A 24141-nucleotide genomic window follows, 5' to 3' on the forward strand; every position below is an offset into this window, starting at 1 on the left:
GTGTTAACCAGCCCATAACCAACCAATAGTGATAACTAGCCCCTAACCAGGCTCACTGCCTTTATTCCATAGTGTTAACCAGCCCCTAACCAGCCAATAATGATAACCAGCCCCTAACCAGCCAATAGCGTTAACCCATTTCCCTCCCGCCCCGGGCTGCCCGGTTGTGAAGGTTCTGATTGGTTTGTTGAAGGCTCCATGGGGCTCTCAGGCCCCGCCTCCCCGTGTGCACCCACCTCAGGGCTCCTCCCTGCGCCGGGCCCGGAACCCCTTCCGCGGGGTCCTGGCACCGGCCGGAAATAAACAACCGGCGGACCGGAAGCGAGCGGAATCGGCAGCGCGGGAGGAGTTAAAGTTCAAATCGGAGTAAGTGTGAGAATAGGGAGTGTGTAAATCAGTGAAAAATAGTGAGAAAGGGTGTAGATTAGGAAATAAAAATGTGTAAAGCCGACACAAAACAGTGTGAAAACCCGTGTGTAAACAGTGAGTGTGAGCACCGTGTACATTAGGACGAGTGTGTAAACAGTGAGTGTGAGCATTATGTTCATTAGGGCGAGTGTGTAAAGAGTGAGGTTGAGCACCGTGTACGTTTGGGCAAGTGTGTAAACAGTGAGTGTGAGCACCGTGTATATTAGCGTGAGTGTGAGCACCGTGTACATTAGGGTGAGTGTGAGCACCTGTACATTAGGACGAGTGTGTAAACAGTGAGGGTGAGCACTGTGTACATTAGGGCGAGTGTATAAACAGTGAGTGTGTACACCATGTACATTAGGGTGTGTGTGTAAGCAGTGAGTGTGAGCACCGTGTACATTAGGGTGAGTGTGAGCACTGTGTACATTAGGGCAAGTGTGTAAACAGTGAGTGTGAGTACCATGTGCATTAGGGTGAGTGTGAGCACCGTGTATATTAGAGCGAGTGTGTAAACAGTGAGGGTGAGCACTGTGTACATTAGGGCGAGTGTGTAAACAGTGAGTTCCTCTGTGTCGCCATCAACAACAACTTATATTTGTAGAGCACCTTTCAGATAGCAATGCAGCTTCAGGCTTGTCACAGTAACATTAGACATTCTGCTTGATGTTAGGGGCAGGTGACCCCAAAGTCTTTTCAAAGACAAAGCTGTTAGGAATATGTGGAGGAAAAGGTTACAGAGAGGATTCCAGATCTTAGGATCCCAGGTAGCTCAAAGCTCAGCTACCAATCAGATTATTCAAATTGGGGTTATACTAATAGCCACATTTAGAGAGTCTCAGAGAGTTAAGAACATACATGGATTCGAGCCAGCTCTGCCAGTCGATAAGATTGTGGCTCATCTGATCATAGTGTGATCTGTATCATCTCACCTATCTGGATATCATTTGACTCTATTGTCAATCAAGAATCTATCTATTTCTGCCTGAAAATATATTCCTTGTTCCAGTCTCCATAACCTTCTGGGAAAGAGAGTTCCACAGATCATTGACCCTCTGAGAGGGAAAAACTTTCTCCTCATTCTTTAAATGGGCAACCCCTTATTCTCAAATAGTGATCCCTAGTTTTTGTCTCTTCCTTAAGGTGAAACATCTACCATTCAACAGGATATTCTAAACCCATGACTGCTTCCATCTAGAAGGACAAGGACAGCAGATATGTAGGAACACTACCCCGTGCAAGTTCCCCCTCCAAGCCCCTCACCATCCTGACTTGGAAATATATCACCGTTCCTTCACTGTAGGTGGGTCAGAATCCTGGAATTCCCTCCCTAAGGGCATTGTGGGTCCACCTACAGCACATGGACTGCAGTGGTTCAAGAGGCAGCTCACCCCCACCTTCTCAAGGGGCAACTAGGGATGGGGAATAAATGCTGGGCCCAGCCAGTGACACTCACATTGCATGAATTAATTTTTCAAAAATGACTTGTCAAATTCTACCTTGGGTTGCATGAGAGTACAACGACAGAAAGTAAAAGTACAGCATTCAGCCCTTTGAGCCATCTCCACAAGGAGGAGTGAGGCAGTAGAGAGACTGGAAGCCACAAATTAGAATTTCAAAATCCTGGGAGCCAATATAGGCTCGATAACTCCAACAGTAGGGTAGTAAGTCTTGTTGCAAGTTAAAATGTGGAGCTGGAAAAAGCACAGCAGGTCAAGCTACATCAGAAAAGCAGGAAAGTTGATGTTTTGGACAGGACCCTTCATCGAAACGTCAACTTTGTTGCTCCTCTGCTGCTTGACCTGGCATGTTTTTACCAGCTCTGTGTTTTATCGCTTCTGACTTTGCAGCATCTGCGGTCCTCCCTTTTTTTCTTGTTGCAAGTTAAGGCACGACAAGAGTTTTAGATGACTGTGGGTTAGGAGGGTAGAATGTTTAGAGATTAGAAAGGTATGGCTAATGATTACAGCCACACATGAGCTAAAATGTGTGAAGCTGGGCAGTGGGAATAGGCGGGCTTCATGGTGGTAAAATGATCACGAGCAGAGGTCGATAACCAGGGAGTACAGTACTCAAACATTGCTAGAAGCAGACAAAGCTTTTCATTTCACATATTTCACTACACTAAATTGTGTCTGCCTATTTCAACATTCTCAGTCATCCGGAAGACTATAACTCTCGTCGCTATTTGTGATATTATTGAGCTTTATATAATCCATAAACTTCTAAATTGTACTGCCTAAACAATTCAGTCAATTATAAACAACAATCAATGGTCCTAAAATCAAACCCTCAGGGACCTCTTTCAGGTTATTCAAAAATGATTTTCCTTTATCAAATTGATACTCGGCTAATGTGAAAGTGAGGACTGCAGATGCTAGAGATTAAAGAGTGTGGTGCTGGAAAAGCACAGCAGGTCAGGCAGCAGGAAAATCAACGTTTCAGGCAAAACGGCTTCATCAGGGAAGCTGTCAAGAAGAGTATTTCAAAAGAGTGGAAAGCAAGAAAACAAAAAAAAATTTCTTGTGCTCTTGCCATTGAAGAGGCAGTTTCAGTTCAGATTTAAATCTCAAATATTCATAGGAAACAAATACAGAATATATTAAAATACGTTCTCCAAATGAAACTTCCCAATTAAAGCTGTTGGAGTTATTAGTGACAACTTTGGTAGAGATCAACATTCTTTGAATTTGCAATACGAAGGGGGCCGATGAAGTCTTAACAATAATCAACAAAACTGAAACAGCTCAGCTTCAAGTTCTAATATTCTCTAAAATCTTAACAAAGTATCAAAATTAAATGGACTTTTCATTTTGTGAAAACTCTGCATTTAAAAAACAGCAAAGATATTTTAATTCAATACTCTCATCTGGCTGAAGCATGACCACTGACACAATTTATTTTTTGAAACAGGCATTGTAGAATTTCAAACAAATCAGGGGCTCGAGATCCTCAATCAATTTGTTTTAAGGTTACATGCTTGATAATTTTTAAAAAGGACATTAGATTATACAATTTCAATGTAAAACCAAAATCTGCCCTAATGGCACTGAATTGAGATCCTGATCCGAACAAGGCAAAATAGTTACCTTGATCTTTTCGGAACCAGTATTTTAACAAACCAAAATAGTTAAATATCAAACACTTTCAGTATGGCCTAATTTACATTGAAACATCCCCCCTTGACCCAAGTATCAGTACAGCCTTAATTTCAGCTGTCTCTTTTAGTTATGATTTGGAGATGCTGGTGTTGGACTGGGTGTACAAACTTAAAAATCACGCAACACCAGGTTATATCCAATAGGTTTAATTGGAAGCACTAGCTTTCGGAGCACTGCTCCTTCATCAGGTGGTTGTCTGATTCGGTGCCCCGAAAGCTCGTGCTTCCAATGAAACCTGTTGGACTATAACCTGGTGTTGTGTGGTTTTTCTCCTTTTGTTCACATCCTCTCACTGAAATTACACTTATTAAAAGAGAAAGCCCTTGCAGCAGACTGCACAGCACCGCAGTCCAAGCCACTTCCCTTCCCCCAGAAGAAAGACTTGCCAAGTCAAGTCCACAGCCAGAAACTGAGACTCCCACAACAAAAACCCAGACAGAGCTTCCCCAGCAGTCAATGCACTTCACTGTCGGGATCTGAGCAGACCGGCACAACTTTATCCCCCTTTTCCCGGTGACACCATGTTGTCCTAAAAGTATGTCTAAGGAGAGGTGTGGGGTCAAAGGCAATAACTTTCAGAAGTACCAAATTTTGATTAGATTTTTTCTTTGAAGTTGATGATTTCTAACTTTTTTTGCCCTGGACCCTCAAACCTGATGTCTGGAGGACTTCAAAACTCCTTTTTCCAGGGGACTTTAGCCCCTTTTTACTTAGGGACTCTAACCCCTTTCTCACTTTACTTCTCATGGGGACTCGAATCCCTTTTCTTACTCTATATGTCTGGGGACTCTCACACCAATTAAAACCCAGGTTCTTGTGGGAAGCAAGGGAAGTGATTGCTGGGCCTCTTGCTGAGATATTTGTATCATCAATAGTCACAGGTGAGGTGCTGGAAGACTGGAGGTTGGCAAACGTGGTGCCACTGTTGAAGAAGGGCAGTAAAGACAAGCCAGAGAACTATAGACCAGTGAGCCTGACCTCAATGGTGGGCAAGTTGTTGGAGGGAATCCTGAGAGACAAGATGTACATGTATTTGGAAAGGCAAGGACCGATTAGGGATAGTCAGCATGGCTTTATGTGTGGGAAATCATGTCTCACAAACTTGATTGAGATTTTTGAAGAAGTAACAAAGAAGATTGATGAGGGCAGAGCGGTAGATATGATCTATATAGACTTCAGTAAGGCGTTCGACAAGATTCCCCATGAGAGACTGATTAGCAAGGTTAGATCTCATGGAATACAGGGAGAACTAACAATTTGGATACAGGACTGGCTCAAAGGGAGAAGACAGAGAGTGGTAGTGGAGGATTGTTTTTCAGACTGGAGGCCTGTGACCAGTGGAGTGCCACAAGGATCGGTGCTGGGTCCTCTACTTTTCGTTATTTACATAAATGATTTGGATGTGAACATAAGAAGTACAGTTAGTAAGTTTGCAGATGACACCAAAATTGGAGGTGTAGTGGACAGCGAAGTGGGTTACCTGAGATTACAACAGGATCTTGACCAGATGGGCCAATGGGCTGAGAATTGGCAGATGGAGTTTAATTCAGATAAATGCGAGGTGCTGCATTTTGGGAAAGCGAATCTTAGCAGGACTTATACACATAATGGTAAGATCCTAGGGAGTGTTGCTGAACAAAGAGACCTTGGAGTGCAGGTTCATAGCTCCTTGAAAGTGGAGTCGCAGGTAGATAGGATAGTGAAGAAGGCATTTGGTATGCTTTCCTTTATTGATCAGAGTATTGAGTACAGGAGTTGGGAGGTCATGTTGCAGCTGTATAGGGCATTGGTTAGACCACTGTTGGAATATTGTGTGCAATTCTGGTCTCCTTCCTATGGGAAAGATGTTGTGAAACCTGAAAGGGTTCAGAAAAGATTTAAAAGGATATTATCAGGGTTGGCAGATTTGAGCTATAGGGAGAGGCCGAACAGGCTGGGGCTGTTTTCCCTGGAGCGTCAGAGGCTGAGGGGTGTAGAGGTTATAAACGTTGTAGAGGTTTATAACATCATGAGGGGCATGGATAGGGTAAATAGGCAAAGTCTTTTCCCTGGAAGAAAGTGAGGACTGCAGATGCTGGAGATCAGAGCTGAAAAATGTGTTGCTGGAAAAGCGCAGCAGGTCGGGCAGCATCCAAGGAGCAGGAGAATCGACATTTCGGGCATAAGCCCTTCTTCAGGAATGAGGAGGGTGTGCCAAGCAGGCTAAGATAAAAGGTAGAGAGGAGGGACTTGGGGGGAGGGGCATTGGGAATGCGATAGGTGGAAGGAGGTTAAGGTGAGGGTGATAGGCCGGAGAGGGGTTGTGGGCGGAGAGGTCGGGAAGATGATTGAAGGTCAAGAAGGCGGTGCTGAGTCCGAGGGTTGGGACTGAGATAAGGTGGGGGGAGGGGAAATGAGGAAACTGGAGAAATCTGAGTTCATCCCTTGTGGTTGGAGGGTTCCTAGGTGGAAGATGAGGCGCTCTTCCTCCAGCCATCATGATGCTATGGTCTGGCGATGGAGGAGTCCGAGGACCTGCATGTCCTTGGTGGAGTGGGAGGGGGAGTTGAAGTGTTGAACCATGGGGCGGTTGGGTTGGTTGGTCCGGGTGTCCCAGAGGTGTTCTCTGAAACGTTCCGCAAGTAGGCGGCCTGTCTCCCCAATGTAGAGGAGGTCACATCGGGTGCAGCGGATGCAGTAAATGATGTGTGTGGAGGTGCAGGTGAATTTGTGGCGGATATGGAAGGATCCCTTGGGGCCTTGGAGGGAAGTGAGGGGGGAGGTGTGGGCGTAAGTTTTGCATTTCTTGCGGTTGCAGGGGAAGGTGCCAGGAGTGGAAATTGGGTTGGTGGGGGGGGTGGATCTGACGAGGGAGTCGCCTTCTTCAAAGACCGCAATTTCCCCCCCCCCCCCCAGACATGGTTGACGATGCTCTCCATCGCATCTCCCCCACATCCCGCTCCTCCGCCCTTGAGCCCCGCCCCTCCAATCGCCACCAGGACAGAACCCCACTGGTCCTCACCTACCACCCCACCAACCTCCAGATACATCGTATCATCCATCGTCATTTCCGCCACCTCCAAACAGACCCCACCACCAGGGATATATTTCCCTCCCCTCCCCTATCAGTGTTCTGAAAAGACCACTCCCTCCGTGACTCCCTCGTCAGGTCCACACCCCCCACCAACCCAACCTCCACTCCCGGCACCTTCCCCTGCAACTGCAAGAAATGCAAAACTTGCGCCCACACCTCCCCCCTCACTTCCCTCCAAAGCCCCAAGGGATCCTTCCATATCCGCCACAAATTCACCTGCACCTCCACACACATCATTTACTGCATCCGCTGCACCCGATGGGGCCTCCTCTATATTGGGGAGACAGGCCGCCTACTTGCGGAATGTTTCAGAGAACACCTCTGGGACACCCGCACCAACCAACCCAACCGCCCCGTGGCTGAACACTTTAACTCCCCCTCCCACTCCACCAAGGACATGCAGGTCCTTGGACTCCTCCATCGCCAGACCATGGCAACACGACGCCTGGAGGAAGAGCGCCTCATCTTCCGCCTAGGAACCCTCCAACCACAAGGGATGAATGCAGATTTCTCCAGCTTCCTCATTTCCCCTTTCCCCCACCTTATCTCAGTCCCAACCCTCGGACTCAGCACCGCCTTCTTGACCTTCAATCATCTTCCCGACCTCTCCGCCCCCACCCCCTCTCCGGCCTATCACCCTCACCTTAACCTCCTTCCACCTATCGCATTCCCAACGCCCCTCCCCCAAGTCCCTCCTCCCTATCTTTTACCTTAGCCTGCTTGGCACACCCTCCTCATTCCTGAAGAAGGGCTTATGCCCGAAACGTCGACTCTCCTGCTCCTATGATACTGCCTGACCTGCTGTGCTTTTCCAGCAACACATTTTAAAGTCTTTTCTCTGGGATGGGGGAGTCCAGAACTAGAGGGCATTGGTTTTAGGGTGAGAGGGGAAGGGTATAAAAGAGACCTAAGGGGCAACGTTTTCACATAGAGGGTGGTACGTGTATGGAATGAGCTGCCAGAGGAAGTGGTGGAGGCTGGTACAATAACAACATTTAAGAGGCATTTGGATGGGTATATGAATAGGAAGGGTTTGTTGGGATATGGGCCGGGTGCTGGCAGGTGGGACTAGATTGGGTTGGGATATCTGGTCGGCATGGACGGGTTGGACAGAAGGGTCTGTTTCTGTGCTATACATCTCTATGACTCTTTGACTTGTTGGTGTGCGAGTTACCTCCGATTCCATCCCCACTGAGTCCCAGGAGACGAGGGGTAGATTGAGTGTTAAGTTTAGAGAGAGATCAAGGTGAAACTTACCTTGTGGGCCCAGCCATCTCACACAACCACAGTCCACAGAAAGGAAAGGAGGGGGAGAGTGTTAGTCATCAGGGACTCAATAGTGAGAGGGTCAGATAGAGGGGAGTCTAATGGTGTCCCTCGCCTCCAACATCATGCAGGAGGAACATTCCTGTCCCTGCACTACCATCCCTGCTAGTCCCCTTTATCAGAAAGTAAAAAAGAAGAGAGGCTTATCTGATGCGTCCCTGGTGTTTAAGGTTCGAGGAGGTGGATGGGTGGGAGACCCTACAGGGTACGGTCTCAGATTTAGAAAACACTCACTTATATAGCTTTCCCAGAAGCCTCTGCTCTCCGATGTCAGATGTAAAGATTTAATTTTGTGACTCACCTTTCCCAGCAGGCCCCTGGTCCAAGCTCCCACTCATCCTGCTGCTGGAAACAGAAATGGAGGGCTCTGACACTTGAGGTAAGGTTTGAACCATTTAAATCAGTGACTCACCTTTCTGGCAGGCTCCTGGTTCAAGCTTCTGCTTTTCCTGCTGCTGGAAACAGAAATGACCTATAGGGCTATAGGGAGGGGCTGGAGAGGCATCGAAGGCTGAGGGGTGATCTTATGGAGGTTTATAAAATCATGTGGGGCATGGACAGGGTGAATTGCCAAGGTCATGTTTTTCCCAGGGTGGGAGATTCCAAAACCAAAAGGCATAGATTTAAAGTGAGAGGGGAAAGATTTAAAACAGACCTAAGGGGCAACGTTTTCATGGAGAGTGTGGTGCGTGTATGGAATGAGCTGCCAGAGGAAGTGATGGAGGCTGGTACAATTACAACATTTAAAAGGCATTTGGATGGGTATATGAATAAGAAGGGTTTGGAGGGATATGGGCCAAATGTCGGCAAATAGTTCAGGATATCTGGTTGGCATGGATAAGATCTGCTTTTGTGCTGTACATCAATGACTGTATAAGCACCATGATGTTGGGAAGTCCAGGAATTTTGGAGTCAAGTTTCACAGATTCAGATCTTTACAGGAGATTTCTATGTGAGGACTTGGTCAGGGACTTTCAATGTTCTTGTCCCAATATATCTACACCTTGAGTTCATCTTTCTTGTTCAACTCCTCACCCTCAGTATTCCTGTCACTTGTATCACTAGACCCTCAGTCTATCTGTCCCTCTCTCTCCTGACCCTCAGTCTATATGTCCCTCTCTCTCTCCTGACCCTCAGTCTATCTGTCCCTCTCTCTCCTAACCCTCAGTCTATCTGTCCCTCTCTCCTGACCCTCAGACTGTGTCCCTCTCTCTCCCAACTCTCAGTCTATCTGTCCCTCTCTCTCTCCTAACCCTCAGCCTATCTGTCTCCCTCTCTCTCTCCTAACCCTCAGTCTATCTGTCCCTCTCTCTTCTGATCCTCAGACTGTGTGTCCCTCTCTCTCCTGACCCTCAGTCTATCTGTCCCTCTCTCTCCTAACCCTCAGTCTATCTGTCCCTCTCTCTCCTAACCCTCAGTCTATCTGTCCCTCTCTCTCCTGACCCTCAGTCTATCTGTCCCTCTCTCTCCTAACCCTCAGTCTATCTGTCCCTCTCTCTCCTAACCCTCAGCCTATCTGTCTCCCTCTCTCTCTCTCCTAACCCTCAGTCTATCTGTCCCTCTCTCTTCTGATCCTCAGACTGTGTGTCCCTCTCTCTCCTGACCCTCAGTCTATCTGTCCCTCTCTCTCTCCTAACCCTCAGCCTATCTGTCTCCCTCTCTCTCTCCTAACCCTCAGTCTATCTGTCCCTCTCTCTTCTGATCCTCAGACTGTGTGTCCCTCTCTCCTGAGCTATGGTGCACCTGAACTCTCTTCTGGCTTCTATGTAAGTTCTTCCAATGCCTTAAATACTCTTCCTCACGACGAGGTGTGTTGATGTATTCTGCAGAGTGCAGTGTCCGTTGTTTTCTGCTGAGGAAACCATATGGTACTTAAGTCTAAAGCTTTACTCCAGAACATTGAGAGAAAGAGGATGGAGGTGGAGTATACAATGAAGGGTATTGTTGTAAAGGGTGAGCAGCAGCAGAGGGACCTGGATGTGAATAAATCATTGAAGGCGGCAGGGCAAATATAGAGAGCAGTTAATACAGCATTAATGGGCAAAGAGGGGCCACTGAAGTTACTAAGAGACTTGTTAGACATCAGCTTGATAATTGTCTAGAGTTATTGTCCACACTTCGGGAAGGATGTGAACACATTGGAGAGACTGTGGGAAAGGATTCCAAGAATGGTTCCACAGACGAGGACTTTCCGTTATGAGGATGGATTGAAAAGATTGGGACTGTTTTCCTTGGAGAGGGGATGGCTAAGAGAAGATTTGACACAAGTTTTCAAAACGATGAGGAGTGTGTGGGCAGAGTAGATCGGGAGAAGGTGTCCCCAATCGTCAGAGGGTTAAAAACGGCAGGGCAGGTTTAAAGAAATAAATGTGACGTGAGACAAGATTTTTCACACAAGTGGTCAGGGTCTGGAATGGATTCCCACGCAGTGTGGTGGGGGTAGGTTCAGTTGAGGCATTCATGAGGCACTGGACGGAAGAAACACTGCCCAGGGTTGCAGGGAAAGGCCTTCAGAATGGCTCAGAGAGCTAGTGCAGATGCAAGGGCTGAATGGCCTCCTACGCCATCATAATTCTGGGAATGATGTGAGTGACCAGTTGCTATTTTCAGGACCTTACAGACACAAGCTCCCGGGCCTATTAGTGAGTCATGCTTGGAACTGGTTTGCATTACAGATGAGTTTTTGATGTGCGTTCTGTCTCCTGTAGATCTTGCTGCTAACACAATGCGCCCTAAGCACCAGTGAACTGGTAAACAATGCCTTTCTCAGACTTTGTTCTGGCCCTGAAAGATAACCCATACTTTGGGGCTGGTTTTGGCCTGGTCGGGGTAGGAACAGCCCTAGCGCTGGCTCGCAAAGGGGCGCAGTTTGGGATGGTGGCCTTCAGGAGGCACTGTATGATCACGCTGGAGGTGACCAGTCGAGACAAGAGCTACCACTGGTTACTCAACTGGATCACGCACCATGCCAAACGGACACAACACCTTAGTGTTGAGACATCCTACCTCCAACACGAGAGCGGCAGAATCAGCACAACCTTCGACTTTGTTCCCAGCCCAGGAAACCACTTCATCTGGTGAGTAAAGGAATGTGTGCTCCATTGAGCTGCTCTATCCCCATGCTCTTTACTAGTGCCCAAAAAGCATTGAACGTCATCAGAACAATACTCAGCACCGCTGTCTATTGTAGAAAATTCCACAGATTCATAACATTCAGTATAGTTGCTGTGCTGTCCCTGTCCTGGGAGTGTTTGATGGGGGGACAGTGTAGAAGGAGCTTTACTTTGTATCTAACCCCGTACTGTCCCTGTCCTGGGAGTGTTTAATGGGGGGACAGTGTAGAGGGAGCTTTACTCTGTATCTAACCCCGTGCTGTCCTTGTCCTGGGAGTGTTTGATGGAGACAGTGTAGAGGGAGCTTTGCTCTATATCTAACCCCGTGCTGTCCCTGTCCTGGGAGTGTTTGATGAGGACAATGTAGAGGGAGCTTTACTCTGTATCTAACCCCGTGCTGTCCCTGTCCTGGGAGTGTTTGATCAGGACAGTGTAGAGGGAGCTTTACTCTGTATCTAACCTCATGCTGTCCCAGTTCTGGGAGTGTTTGATGGGGTCAGTGTGGAGGGAGCTTAACTCTGTATCTAACCTCATGCTGTCCCTGTCCTGGGAGTGTTTGATGGGGACATTGTAGAGGGAGCTTTACTCTGTTTTAATGAAATAACAACAGTTAATGCTGGAAATATTCAGCAGGTAGACTGTATCCATGGTGAGAACTAGGAGTGAATGTTGAAGTTTGATATCCTTTCCTGTGAAGTGAAGGACGATGGGGGACAGTGATTAATTCTGCTTCAAGCCAGTGTGCAGCTGCTATTCTCTCCCCCAGACCGTGGACACTTACCCAGGGATGGACTGCTGGTGTCAGTGTCAGTGCTGGGACTGTACTCCATCCCACTGTTCCTGAAGGTTGTGGGGTTCACTTTGTGCTGTGTTGTTGCAGGTACAAGAGCAAATGGCTTCGGGTGGAGAGAAACCGGGAGAAGCAGATGATCGACCTGCACACAGGTACCCCGTGGGAGACCGTCACCCTCACCTCATTGGGCAGTAACCGTCAGGTCTTCTTTGATATTTTAAGGGAAGGTGCGTGTTTCCTTTATGACTTTGCACATTCAACTAGTTTCCAGTAAGTTTCCTTCCTTCATGTTCTGAAGGTGCCTCAGTGACGCGCAGTTCACTGATACAGCATTGTGCTGTAAGTTGTTTATTCACTGATACAGGATTGTGCTGTAAGTTGTTTATTCACTGATACAGGATTATGCTGTAAGTTGGTTATTCACTGATACAGCATTGTGCTGTAAGTTGGTTATTCACTGATACAGAAAGGACATTATTAAATTGGAAAGGTTGCAATGATGTTACTGGATCTGGAGGACTGAGTTATCAGGATAGGCTGGGACTATTTTCACTGGAGTGTAGGAGGTTGAGGTTTATAAAATCATTATAGATGGCTTCTTGTGATCCCCTTGACAAACAGGTTACAGGGAGAAAGTGGAAGAATGGGGTTGAGAAACTTACCAGCCAGGATTGAATGGTGGAGCAGACTCGATGGACCAAGTGGCCTAATTTCTGCTCCTGTGTCTTATGGTCTTATGAGGGATATAGATAAATTGAATAGTAAAAGTCTTTTACCTAGGGTGGGGGAGTTTAAAACTAGAGGGCATAGGTTTAAGCTGAGAGGGGAAGGATTTAAAGGGTCTGTTTCTGTGCAGCCACCTGATGTACACAAATCAAAGATAGTTGACAAAGGAGGGGGAGATGAGGGAATACTTTTTGCAAGTGAGCTTTAATATGAAATGTGCTGCCTGAAAGAGCAATGAAAGTAGATTCAACAAGAACTTTCAGAAACTGGGTAAGTCGGTGAAGGGAACACATTTACTGGGTTATGGGGAAAGAGCAGGGGAATAGGGCAAACTGGAGAGATCGTTCAAACATCTGGCAGGGAAATGATGGGCTGAATGGCCACCACCTGTGTTATACGGTACTGTAAAGAGGCAGTGAACAGCGGGAACTGTGGTTTGTTCAGTGACACTTGATAAGGAGCTTTGTGGCACGTCTCTGTTCTCCCTCCACTCCGTCTCTCAGCAAAGGACCTGGCTCTGAAGCAGCAGGAAGGCAAAACGGTGATGTATACGGCGATGGGAGCAGAATGGCGACCTTTTGGATTCCCGAGGCGCAGGCGGCCCCTAGATTCTGTTGTGCTGGATAAAGGAATCTCCGAAAACATTGTCCGTGATGTCAAGGATTTCATCGGGAATCCCAAGTGGTACACAGACCGGGGTAAGACGTGACAAACTCAGCAGCTCAGGCAGCATCTGTGGAGTGATAAACAGGTTTAACATTTCACATCCAACATGACTTGAGACATCAACTCTGTTTCTGTCTGTACAGATACTGTCAGACCTGCTGAATTTTCCAGCACTTTCTTTTTTGATTTCATAATTCCAGCAGCTCTTGTATTTTGTTTTTATTTGTGTTTGGGTGTCACAGGCTGGGCCCAGCATTTATTGCCCGTCCCTAATTGCCCCTTGAGAAGGTGGGGGTGAGCTGCCTTCTTGCACCGCTGCGGTCCATGTTCAGTGGGTAGTCCCACAGTGCCCTTAGGGAGGGAATTCCAGGACTTTGACCCAGTGACAGTGAAGGAACGGTGATGTATTTCCGAGTCGGGATGTTGTCTGACGCTGTCCTGAAGGCAGGTGATTTGGAAATAAGCCCTTGTGAGTTGTTCTGTTGAGACTGTTTCTCCCATTCCCTCACCTTCAAACGCTTTTCCCACCTCCAGTATGGGCACTGATAATACACCGTCATCTTAAAATGAAATGGCAGCTTCTCAGTTGGACAAAGAAGAGCTGTTGGGCATGATCTACTTGTATTTCCAGAAGGCCTTTGACAAGGTGCTGCACGGGAGGCTGCTCAATAAGAGTCATGGAGTTATACAGAATGGAACAGACCCTTTGGTCCAACCCATCCATGCCAACCAGGTATCCTAAGTAAATCAAGTCCTTTTTTCCAGCACTTGGCCCATATCCCTCTTAAACCCTTCCTATTCATATACCCATCCAGATGCCTTTTAAATGCTGTGATTGTACCAGCCTCCACCAATTCCTCTGGCAGCTCATCCCATACACTCAACATCCTCTGCATGTAAAAGTTGCCCCTTAGGTCCCTTTTATATCTTTCCCCTCTCACCCTAAACCCATGCCCTCTAGTTCTGGACTCCCCTACCCCAGGGAAAAGACTTTGCCTATTTACCCTATCCATGCCCCTCATAATTTTATAAACCTCTATAAGGTCACCCCTCAGCCTCCAACACTCCAGGGAAAACAGCCCCAGCCTGTTCAGCCTCTCCCTATAGCTCAAACTCTCCAACCCAGCAATATCCTTGTAAATCCTTTCTGAACCCTTTCAAGTTTCACAACATTTTTCTGATAGGAAGGAGACCAGAATTGCACGCAATATTCCAACAGTGGCCTAACCAATGTCCTGTACAGCCGCCACATGACCTCCCAACTCCTGTACTCAATACTCTGACCAATAAAGGAAAGCATACCAAACGCCTTCTTCACTATTCTATTTACCTGCGACTCCACTTTCAAGGAGCTATGAACCTACACTCCAAGGTCTTTTTGTTCAGCAACAATCCCTAGGACCTTACCATTAAGTGTCTAAGTCCTGCTAAGATTTGCTTTCCCAAAATGCAGCACCTCACATTTATCTGAATTAAACTCCATCTGCCACTTGTCAGCCCATTGGCCCATCTGATCAAGATCCTGTTGTAATCTGAGTTAACCTTCTTCTCTGTTCACAATACCTCCAATTTTGGTGTCATCTGCAAACTTACTAACTATACCCCTTGTGCTCACATCCAAATCATTTATATAAATGATGAAAAGCAATGCACCCAGCACCGATCCTTGTGGCACACCGTTGGTCACATGCCTCCAGTCTGAAAAATAATCCTTCACCCACCACCCTTTGTCTTCTACCTTCAAGCCCATGGTGTTAGAGGCAATGTGCTGCCATGGATAGAGGATTGGCTGAGTGGCAGAAGGCAGTGAGGGGGGAATAAAGGGGTAATTTCCAAGATGACAGCCGGTGACTAGTGGAGTTCTGCTGGAGCCACTGTTGGGACCACAACTGTTCATGTTCTACATTAACGATCTGGATGAAGGAACATTGTTGCTAAGTTTGCAGATGACACACAGATAGCTGGAGGGACAGGTAGTGTTGAGGAATTGTGGAGGTTGGACAGACTCAGAGTGTGGACAAGAAGTGGCAGGTGGAATACAATGTGGGGAGGAGGTGCGAGGTTATGCACTTTGGTCGGAAGAATAGAAGCGTAGATTATTTTCTAGTTGAGGAAAAGCTTCAGAAATCTGAATTTAGGAATCCTAGTTCAGGATCCTCTTAAAGTTCACATGCAGCATCACTTGGCAGTTAGGAAGGTAAATTCAATGTTAGCATTGATTTAAAGAGGGTTAGAATACAAGAGCTGAGATGTACTGCTGAGGCTGTATAAGGCTCTGGTCAGATTGCTTTTGGAATATTGTTAGTAGTTTTGTTCCCTGTATCTAAGGAAGACTATGCTGGCCTTGGAGGGGGACCCAGAGGAGGTTTACAAGAATGAACCCACAGACAAAGGGCTTGTCATATGAGGAGTGGTTGAAGTTGCTGGGTCTGTACTCGATGGAGTTTAGAAGGATGAGGGAGGTCTGATTGAAACTTACAGAATACTGAGAGGCCTGGATAGAGTGGCTGTGGGAAAATGTTTGCATTAGTAGAAGGGACTAGGACCCAAGGGGCACAGCCTCAGAGTGAAGGGACGACCCTTTAGAACTGAGATGAGGAGGGATTTCTTCAGCTAGGGGTGGAGGATCTGTGGAACTCATTGCTGCAGAGGGCTGTGGAATCCAAGTCATTGAGACAGAGCTAGATAGGGTCTTGGTTAGTAAGGGATCAAAGGTTAGGGAGAGGAAGCAGGAGAATGGGGTTGAGAAACATATCAGCCATGATTGAATGATGGAGCTGACCTGATGGGCTGAATGGACTCACTCTGCTCCCATAGCTTTTGATTTCATTGGTCAGTGTTCCATAGAGCATGTGAGCTATAGTTTGGGAGTCTCCAGGCTCATACAGGGATTTTGGAGTGGGGGCTGGGAGGGGGAGGTTGTTCTCAGCATGGAGCCTGGTGTTATTAATATGCCAACCTTGTATAATTCTGCAGACAGGTGCTGCATGTTGGGGGAGGGTAGGGTGTCGGGGTGAGGGCACTCTTTATGCTGGGGAGTCTAACACTGTAGCTGGCTTAGTCTGTCGTCTGTGGACCATTGTGTGACTGTCTCCTGCTATCCTGTAGTCAGGCTCCAGTCTGACCATTCAGTGCAGTCTCTGCCTGTTGTTCAGTCTGTGATTGAACTATCTTTTTACAGGGATTCCTTACCGACGTGGGTATTTGTTGTATGGCCCGCCTGGATGTGGGAAAAGTAGTTTCATGTGAGTATTGACCTGGGTCAGGAGGGCAATTATAGACGTTATAAATAACTGACATATAACTGAGTGCAAAGACCTTTACTGACGACAAATTTACGATAATCAGTTGTTTTCTGAGATATTTATGTACTGAGCCCTTCTCTTTGCAAATAAAAAGGAACATGTTCTGATCGCATGGTGTTATTAAATTAATTGGGAGCTGAGGAAGCTTTCACACTGCTTTCTCCATGACCATGGATCATCGCAGTTGACTCACCAACCAATCTGCACGCTTTTCCCCTGTCGGATAAATTGTTGTGATCGTTTGTATTTAGAGTTTGTTGCAGTTGTCCTGGGGGGAGTGGGATGAAAAGTTTCAGCAAAATATAAATATTGGCCAGGACACCAGACACTACTTTTCATTGAAATAGTGACCATGGGGATCTTTACACTCCACATGAGAGGGCAGATGGGACATTGCTTTAATAAAGCATTATCTCTAACTTCAGCTCCAACAATGCAGCAGTCCCTCAGTACAGCAGCTCCAACAATGCAGCATTCCCTCAGTACTGCAGCTCCGACAATGCAGCAGTCCCTCAGTACTGCAGCTCTAACAATGCAGCAGTCCCTCAGTACAGCAGCTCCAACAATGCAGCATTCCCTCAGTACTGCAGCTCCGACAATGCAGCAGTCCCTCAGTACAGCAGCTCCAACAATGCAGCATTCCCTCAGTACTGCAGCTTCAGCAAAGCAGCATTCCCTCAGTACTGCAGCTCCAACAATGCAGCAGTCCCTCAGTACTGCAGCTCTGACAATGCAGCAGTCCCTCAGTACTGCAGCTCTGACAATGCAGCAGTCCCTCAGTACTGCAGCTCTGACAATGCAGCAGTCCCTCAGTACTGCAGCTCCGACAATGCAGCATTCCCTCAGTACTGCAGCTTCGACAATGCAGCATTCCCTCAGTACTGCAGCTCCAACAATGCAGCATTCCCTCAGTACTGCAGCTCCAACAATGCAGCATTCCCTCAGTACTGCAGCTCCAACAATGCAGCATTCCCTCAGTACTGCAACTCCAACAATGCAGCAGTCCCTCAGTACTGCAGCTCCAACAATGCAGCATTCCCTCAGTACTGCAGCTCTGACAATGCAGCTTTCCCTCAGTACAGCAGGTCCGACAATGCACCAGTTCCTCAGTACAGCAGCTCTGACAATGCAGCAGTCCCTCAGTACTGCAGCTCTGACAATGCAGCAGTCCCTCAGTACTGCAGCTCCAACAATGCAGCATTCCCTCAGTACTGCAGCTCCGACAATGCAGCAGTCCCTCAGTACTGCAGCTTCAGCAATGCAGCAGTCCCTCAGTACAGAAGCTCCAACAATGCAGCATTCTCTCAGTACTGCAGCTCCAACAACGCAGCATTCCCTCAATACTGCAGTTCCACTAATGCAGCAGTCCCTCAGTACTGCAGCTCCGACGATGCAGCAGTTCCTCAGTCCTGCAGCTCAAACAATGCAGCAGTCCCTCAGTACTGCAGCTCCAACAATGCAGCATTCCCTCAGTACTGCAGTTCCACTAATGCAGCAGTCCCTCAGTACTGCAGCTCCGATGATGCAGCAGTTCCTCAGTCCTGCAGCTCAAACAATGCAGCAGTCCCTCAGTACTGCAGCTCCAACAATGCAGCATTCCCTCAATACTGCAGTTCCACTAATGCAGCAGTCCCACAGTTCTGCAGCTCCAACAATGCAGCAGTCCCTCAGTCCTGCAGCTCAAACAATGCAGCAGTTCCTCAGTCCTGCAGCTCCAACAATGCAGCAGTCCCTCAGTACTGCAGATGCAACAATGCAGCAGTCCCTTAGTACAGCAGCTCCAACGATGCAGCAGTCCCTCAGTACTGCAGCTCCAACAATGCAGCAGTCCCTCAGTACTGCAGCTCCAACAATGCAGCAGTCCCACAGTTCTGCAGCTCCAACAATGCAGCAGTCCCTCAGTACTGCAGCTTCAGCAAAGCAGCATTCCCTCAGTACTGCAGCTCCAACAGTGCAGCAGTCCTTCAGTACGGCAGCTTCGGCAATGCAGCAGTCCCTTAGTACTGCAGCTCTGACAATGCAGCTTTCCCTCAGTACTGCAGCTCCGACATTGCAGCATTCCCTCAGTACTGCAGCTCCGACAATGCAGCTTTCCCTCAGTACTGCAGCTCCGACAATGCAGCAGTCCCTCAGTACTGCAGCTCCAACAATGCAGCAGTCCCTCAGTACTGCAGCTCCAACAATGCAGCAGTCCCACAGTTCTGCAGCTCCAACAATGCAGCAGTCCCTCAGTACTGCAGCTCCAACAATGTAGCAGTCCCTCAGTACTGCAGCTTCAGCAAAGCAGCATTCCCTCAGTACTGCAGCTCCAACAGTGCAGCAGTCCTTCAGTACGGCAGCTTCGGCAATGCAGCATTCCCTTAGTACTGCAGCTCTGACAATGCAGCTTTCCCTCAGTACTGCAGCTCCGACAATGCAGCATTCCCTCCGTACTGCAGCTCCGACAATGCAGCATTCCCTCAGTACTGCAGCTCCGACAATGCAGCAGTCCCACAGTACTGCAGCTTCAGCAATGCAGCAGTCCCTCAGTACAGAAGCTCCAACAACGCAGCATTCTCTCAGTACTGCAGCTCCAACAATGCAGAATTCCCTCAATACTGCAGCTCCGACAATGCAGCAGTCCCTCAGTACTGCAGCTTCAGCAATGCAGCAGTCCCTCAGTACAGAAGCTCCAACAACGCAGCATTCTCTCAGTACTGCAGCTCCAACAATGCAGAATTCCCTCAATACTGCAGTTCCACTAATGCAGCAGTCCCTCAGTACTGCAGCTCCGACAATGCAGCAGTCCCTCAGTACTGCAGCTTCAGCAATGCAGCAGTCCCTCAGTACAGAAGCTCCAACAACGCAGCATTCTCTCAGTACTGCAGCTCCAACAATGCAGAATTCCCTCAATACTGCAGTTCCACTAATGCAGCAGTCCCTCAGTACTGCAGCTCCAACAATGCAGCAGTCCCTCAGTACTGCAGCTCCAACAATGCAGCATTCCCTCAGTACTGCAGCTCTGACAATGCAGCTTTCCCTCAGTACTGCAGCTCTGACAATGCAGCAGTCCCTCAGTACTGCAGCTCCAACAATGCAGCAGTTCCTCAGTCCTGCAGCTCAAACAATGCAGCAGTTCCTCAGTCCTGCAGCTCCAACAATGCAGCAGTCCCTCAGTACTGCAGATCCAACAATGCAGCAGTCCCTTAGTACAGCAGCTCCAACAATGCAGCAGTCTCACAGTACTGCAGCTCCAACAATGCAGCAGTCCCTCAGTACTGCAGCTCCAACAATGCAGCAGTCCCTCAGTACTGCTGCTTCAGCAAAGCAGCATTCCCTCAGTACTGCAGCTCCAACAGTGCAGCAGTCCTTCAGTACGGCAGCTTCGGCAATGCAGCAGTCCTTCAGTATGGCAGCTTCGGCAATGCAGCAGTCCCTTAGTACTGCAGCTCTGACAATGCAGCAGTCCCTCAGTACAGCAGCTCCAACAATGCAGCAGTCCTTCAGTACTGCAGCTCCAACAATGCAGCAGTTCCTCAGTACTGCAGCTCCGACAATGCAGCAGTCCCTCAGTACTGCAGCTCCAACAATGCAGCAGTCCCTCAGTACTGCAGCTCCAACAATGCAGCAGTCCCTCAGTACTGCAGCTCCAACAATGCAGCAGTCCCTCAGTACTGCAGCTTCAGCAATGCAGCATTCCCTCAGTACGGCAACTTTGGCAATGCAGCAGTCCCTAAGTACTGCATCTCCAACGTTGCAGCAGTCCCTCAGTACTACAGCTCTGACAATGCAGCATTCCCTCCGTACTGCAGCTCCCACAATCAGCAGTCCCTCAGTACTGCAGCTTCAGCAATGCAGCAGTCCCTCAGTACTGCAGCTTCAGTAATGCAGCTGTTCCTCAGTACTGCAGCTCCAACAATGCAGCAGTCCCTCAGTACTGCAGCTCCCACAATGCAGCAGTCCCTCAGTACTGCAGCTCTGACAATGCAGCATTCCCTCAGTACTGCAGCTCCCACAATGCAGCATTCCCTCAGTACTGCAGCTCTGACAATGCAGCATTCCCTCAGTACTGCAGCTCCAACAATGCAGCAGTTCCTCAGTACTGCAGCTCTGACAATGCAGCATTCCCTCAGTACTGCAGCTCCGACAATGCAGCAGTCTCTCAGTACTGCAACTCCAACAATGCAGCAGTCCCTCAGTACTGCAGCTCCCACAATGCAGCATTCCTTCAGTACTGCAGCTCTGACAATGTAGCCCTGTCTCAGTACATTGGGTATAACTTGAATCCACGAGCATGTAATTCCGCGTGAGTCTGCTGCCCTCAGAAATGTGAATACTGCCTGCATACTTCAAAGACAAGTGCTTTGCTTGTTGGAGGTTTTGGGTGTGTTTTAATGATGTAAATCTCTGTATCAATAAGGGATGCCTTCTATAAGGATTAGTAATCTGAATGCAGGAGTCTCTGTGTCTGCTTGGAATGGAATGGCTCCCTGAGTGAGTGAAACTTTAGCCCTTTCCCTGGGTGTCGGGATGTGGAAGTGTGTTTAGATTCACTGGTGTTGCAGACACAGCCATCAACTGTCAGGTGTGCTCCTGGGTTCCTCAAGAAATACCTTGTAATCCAAGGTGGAAGAGGATCTTGGGTTTGCAGGTATCTGTGAGCTGTGCTGGGTCCGTGTCACACGAGGGTGTGTTTGGAATGACATTGCCATTAGTTACTGATGTGCGACTTTCCCTCTGCCCTGTCCCCTCAGCACAGCGCTGGCTGGAGAGCTGGAATACAGCATCTGTCTGATGAGCCTGAGTGACAGGAGCCTGACTGATGACCGACTCAATCACCTGCTCAGCGTGGCGCCCCAGCAGAGCATCGTCCTATTGGAGGATGTAGATGCGGCCTTCGTCAACCGGGACTTGGCCAAAGAAAGTGAGTTAGTGTTCCCCACTGTCATCTCTCCAAACAGTCTGTCCTGCTCCTGGATCCTCAGAGTAACCTCATTCTGTGTCTACCTCTCTTTGTGAATGTCAATTGTTCTTGCATCTCTTTAGGTGACTGTACTCAGCTTTAAAACCCTCCTCTGGGGACATTCTATTATGTTAATGACTTTTCAATAAAATCATCTAATCGTGCGTTCTCCTTCCCTCTGTTTCTGTAGGTTTCACTGGTTCTCCCCTCTGTGTCCTTCTCTCTTTTAGTGTCTTTTTCTCTCTCTCTCTCACTCACTCACACACGCGCATACACCCTCAGTTTCTCTCCCTCATTCTGTCTTGACTGCAATGTCTCAGTACTGACCCTCCGACAGTACAGCACTCACTCAGAACTGACCCTCCGATAGTGTGGCAGTCCCTCAGTACTGATCCTCTGACAGTGCGGCACTCCCTCAGTACTGACCCTCCGACAGTGCGGCATTCCCTCAGCACTGACCTTCCAACATTGCAGCACTCCCTCAGTACTGACCTTCCAACAGTACGGCACTCCCTCAGTACTGACCCTCCGACAGTGAGGCACTCCCTCAGTACTGGCCCTCTGACAGTGCGGCAATCCCTTGATATGACCCTCTGACAGTGCGGCACCCCCTCAGCACTGACAGTCTGACAGTGTGACACTCCCTCAGCATTGACCCTCTGACAGTGCGGTGCTCCCTCAGCACTGATCCTGCGACAGTGTGGCACTCCCTCAGTACCGATCCTCCGACAGTGCGATTTTCCCTCAGTACTGACCTTCCAACATTGCAGCACTCCCTCAGTACAGACCCTCCGACAGTGCGGCAGTCCTTCAGCACTGACCCTCCAACAGTGCAGCACTACCTCAGGACTGACCCTCCAACAGTGCGGCACTCTCTCAGTACTGACCCACTGACAGTGCAGCACTCCCTCAGCACTGACCCTCCGACAGTGCGGCACTCTCTCAGCACTGACCCTCTGACAGTGCAGCACTCCCTCAGGACTGACCCTCCGACAGTGCAGCACTCTCTCAGCACTGACCCTCCGACAGTGCGGCACTCTCACAGTACTGACCCTCCAACAGTGCAGCACTACCTCAGGACTGCCCCTCCAACAGTGCAGCACTCCCTCAGCACTGACCCTCCAACAGTGCGGCAGTCTCTCAGCACTGACCCTCTGACAGTGCGGCACTCCCTCAGCACTAACCCTCCGACAGTGCAGCACTACCTCAGGACTGACCCTCCGACAGTGCGGCACTCTCTCAGCACTGACCCTCCGACAGTGCAGCACTACCTCAGGACTGACCCTCCGACAGTGCGGCACTCTCTCAGCACTGACCCCGTGACAGTGCAGCACTCCCTCAGGACTGACCCTCTGACAGTGCAGCACTCCCTCAGCACTGACCCTCTGACAGTGTGGCACTCCCTCAGCACTGACCCTCTGACAGTGCGGCACCCCCTCAGTGCTGACCCTCTGACAGTGCGGCACCCCCTCAGTGCTGACCCTCTGACAGTGCGGCACTCCCTCGGTACTGACCCTACAACAGTGCAGCACTCCCTCTGTACTGACCCTCCAACAGTGTGGCACTCCCTCAGCACTGACCCTCTGACAGTGTGGCACTCCCTCAGCACTGACCCTCTGACAGTGTGGCACTCCCTCAGCACTGACCCTCTGACAGTGCGGCACCCCCTCAGTGCAGACCATCTGACAGTGCGGCACCCCCTCAGTGCTGACCCTCTGACAGTGCGGCACTCCCTCGGTACTGACCCTACAACAGTGCAGCACTCCCTCTGTACTGACCCTCCAACAGTGTGGCACTCCCTCAGCACTGACCCTCTGACAGTGTGGCATTCCCTTGTTATGACCCTCTCACAGTGCGGCAATCGCTTGATATGACCCTCCCAACAGTGCAGCACTCTCTCAGCACTGACCCTCCGATAGTGAGGCACTCTCTCAGCACTGACCCTCCGACAGTGCAGCACTACCTCAGGACTGACCCTCGGACAGTGCAGCACTCCCTCAGCACTGACCTTCCAACAGTGCAGCACTACCTCAGGACTGACCCTCGGACAGTGCAGCACTCCCTCAGCACTGACCTTCCAACAGTGCGGCACTCCCTCAGTACTGACCCTCCAACAGTGTGGCACTCCCTCAGCACTGACCATCCGACAGTGCTGCATTCCCTCGCCACTGACTCTCTGACAGTGCGGTGCTCCCTCAGTTTTGAATGTGTTGTGGTGTTTCTGGAGTGGAGCTTGAGTCCCTCACCCTGTGATTTTGTGCGGGCTGAGAGAAACTAAACTTTGGTTTGTTTGTGATTACAGACCCTACGAGGTACGAAGGAATGGGCCGTCTGACATTCAGCGGTTTGCTCAACGCACTCGATGGTGTGGCCTCGGCTGAGGCAAGGCTCGTGTTCATGACCACAAACCACCTGGACAGGTAGATCTCGATTGATCTTCATTCCCCTTCATTGGAGAAATACAGAGTAAAACTCCAACATCAGCCCGGATTGAATCATCACCGACACTCCCTTTCTCCCCTCCACACAGTCACAGGATCACCTTGCATGGGGTGTGGGTGGCTCAGGGCTAAATGATGGAAGAAATGTTCTTTAAAATCCTTCTCCAGCGCCTTCAGGTGCTCAGAC

At 49.0% G+C, this 24141-nt stretch overlaps 1 protein-coding gene across 7 annotated transcripts in view; it reads left to right on the forward strand.

Moving 5' to 3' along the window:
- Positions 1 to 257: 257 nt before the first annotated feature.
- Positions 258 to 24141, forward strand: part of bcs1l (BC1 (ubiquinol-cytochrome c reductase) synthesis-like) — a 29884-nt gene continuing 6000 nt past the window's right edge. The window contains exons 1-8 of one of the 7 annotated variants that reach the window (XM_072580021.1): positions 258 to 366; positions 8279 to 8347; positions 10677 to 11045; positions 11962 to 12101; positions 13104 to 13298; positions 16448 to 16511; positions 21305 to 21474; positions 23816 to 23933. In XM_072580021.1, coding sequence (XP_072436122.1) covers positions 10726 to 11045; positions 11962 to 12101; positions 13104 to 13298; positions 16448 to 16511; positions 21305 to 21474; positions 23816 to 23933 — 1007 coding nt within the window. In that variant the 5' untranslated portion in view covers positions 258 to 366; positions 8279 to 8347; positions 10677 to 10725. Of the gene's footprint in view, positions 367 to 1569; positions 1712 to 8278; positions 8348 to 10676; positions 11046 to 11961; positions 12102 to 13103; positions 13299 to 16447; positions 16512 to 21304; positions 21475 to 23815; positions 23934 to 24141 lie in introns of those variants that run through there. The other 6 variants (XM_072580022.1, XM_072580023.1, XM_072580024.1 and 3 more) reach the window with 6 other exon arrangements.

The sequence above is a fragment of the Chiloscyllium punctatum genome, chromosome 10 (assembly GCF_047496795.1).
Source record: "Chiloscyllium punctatum isolate Juve2018m chromosome 10, sChiPun1.3, whole genome shotgun sequence".
In the NCBI taxonomy this organism is placed as follows: Eukaryota; Metazoa; Chordata; class Chondrichthyes; order Orectolobiformes; family Hemiscylliidae; genus Chiloscyllium; species Chiloscyllium punctatum.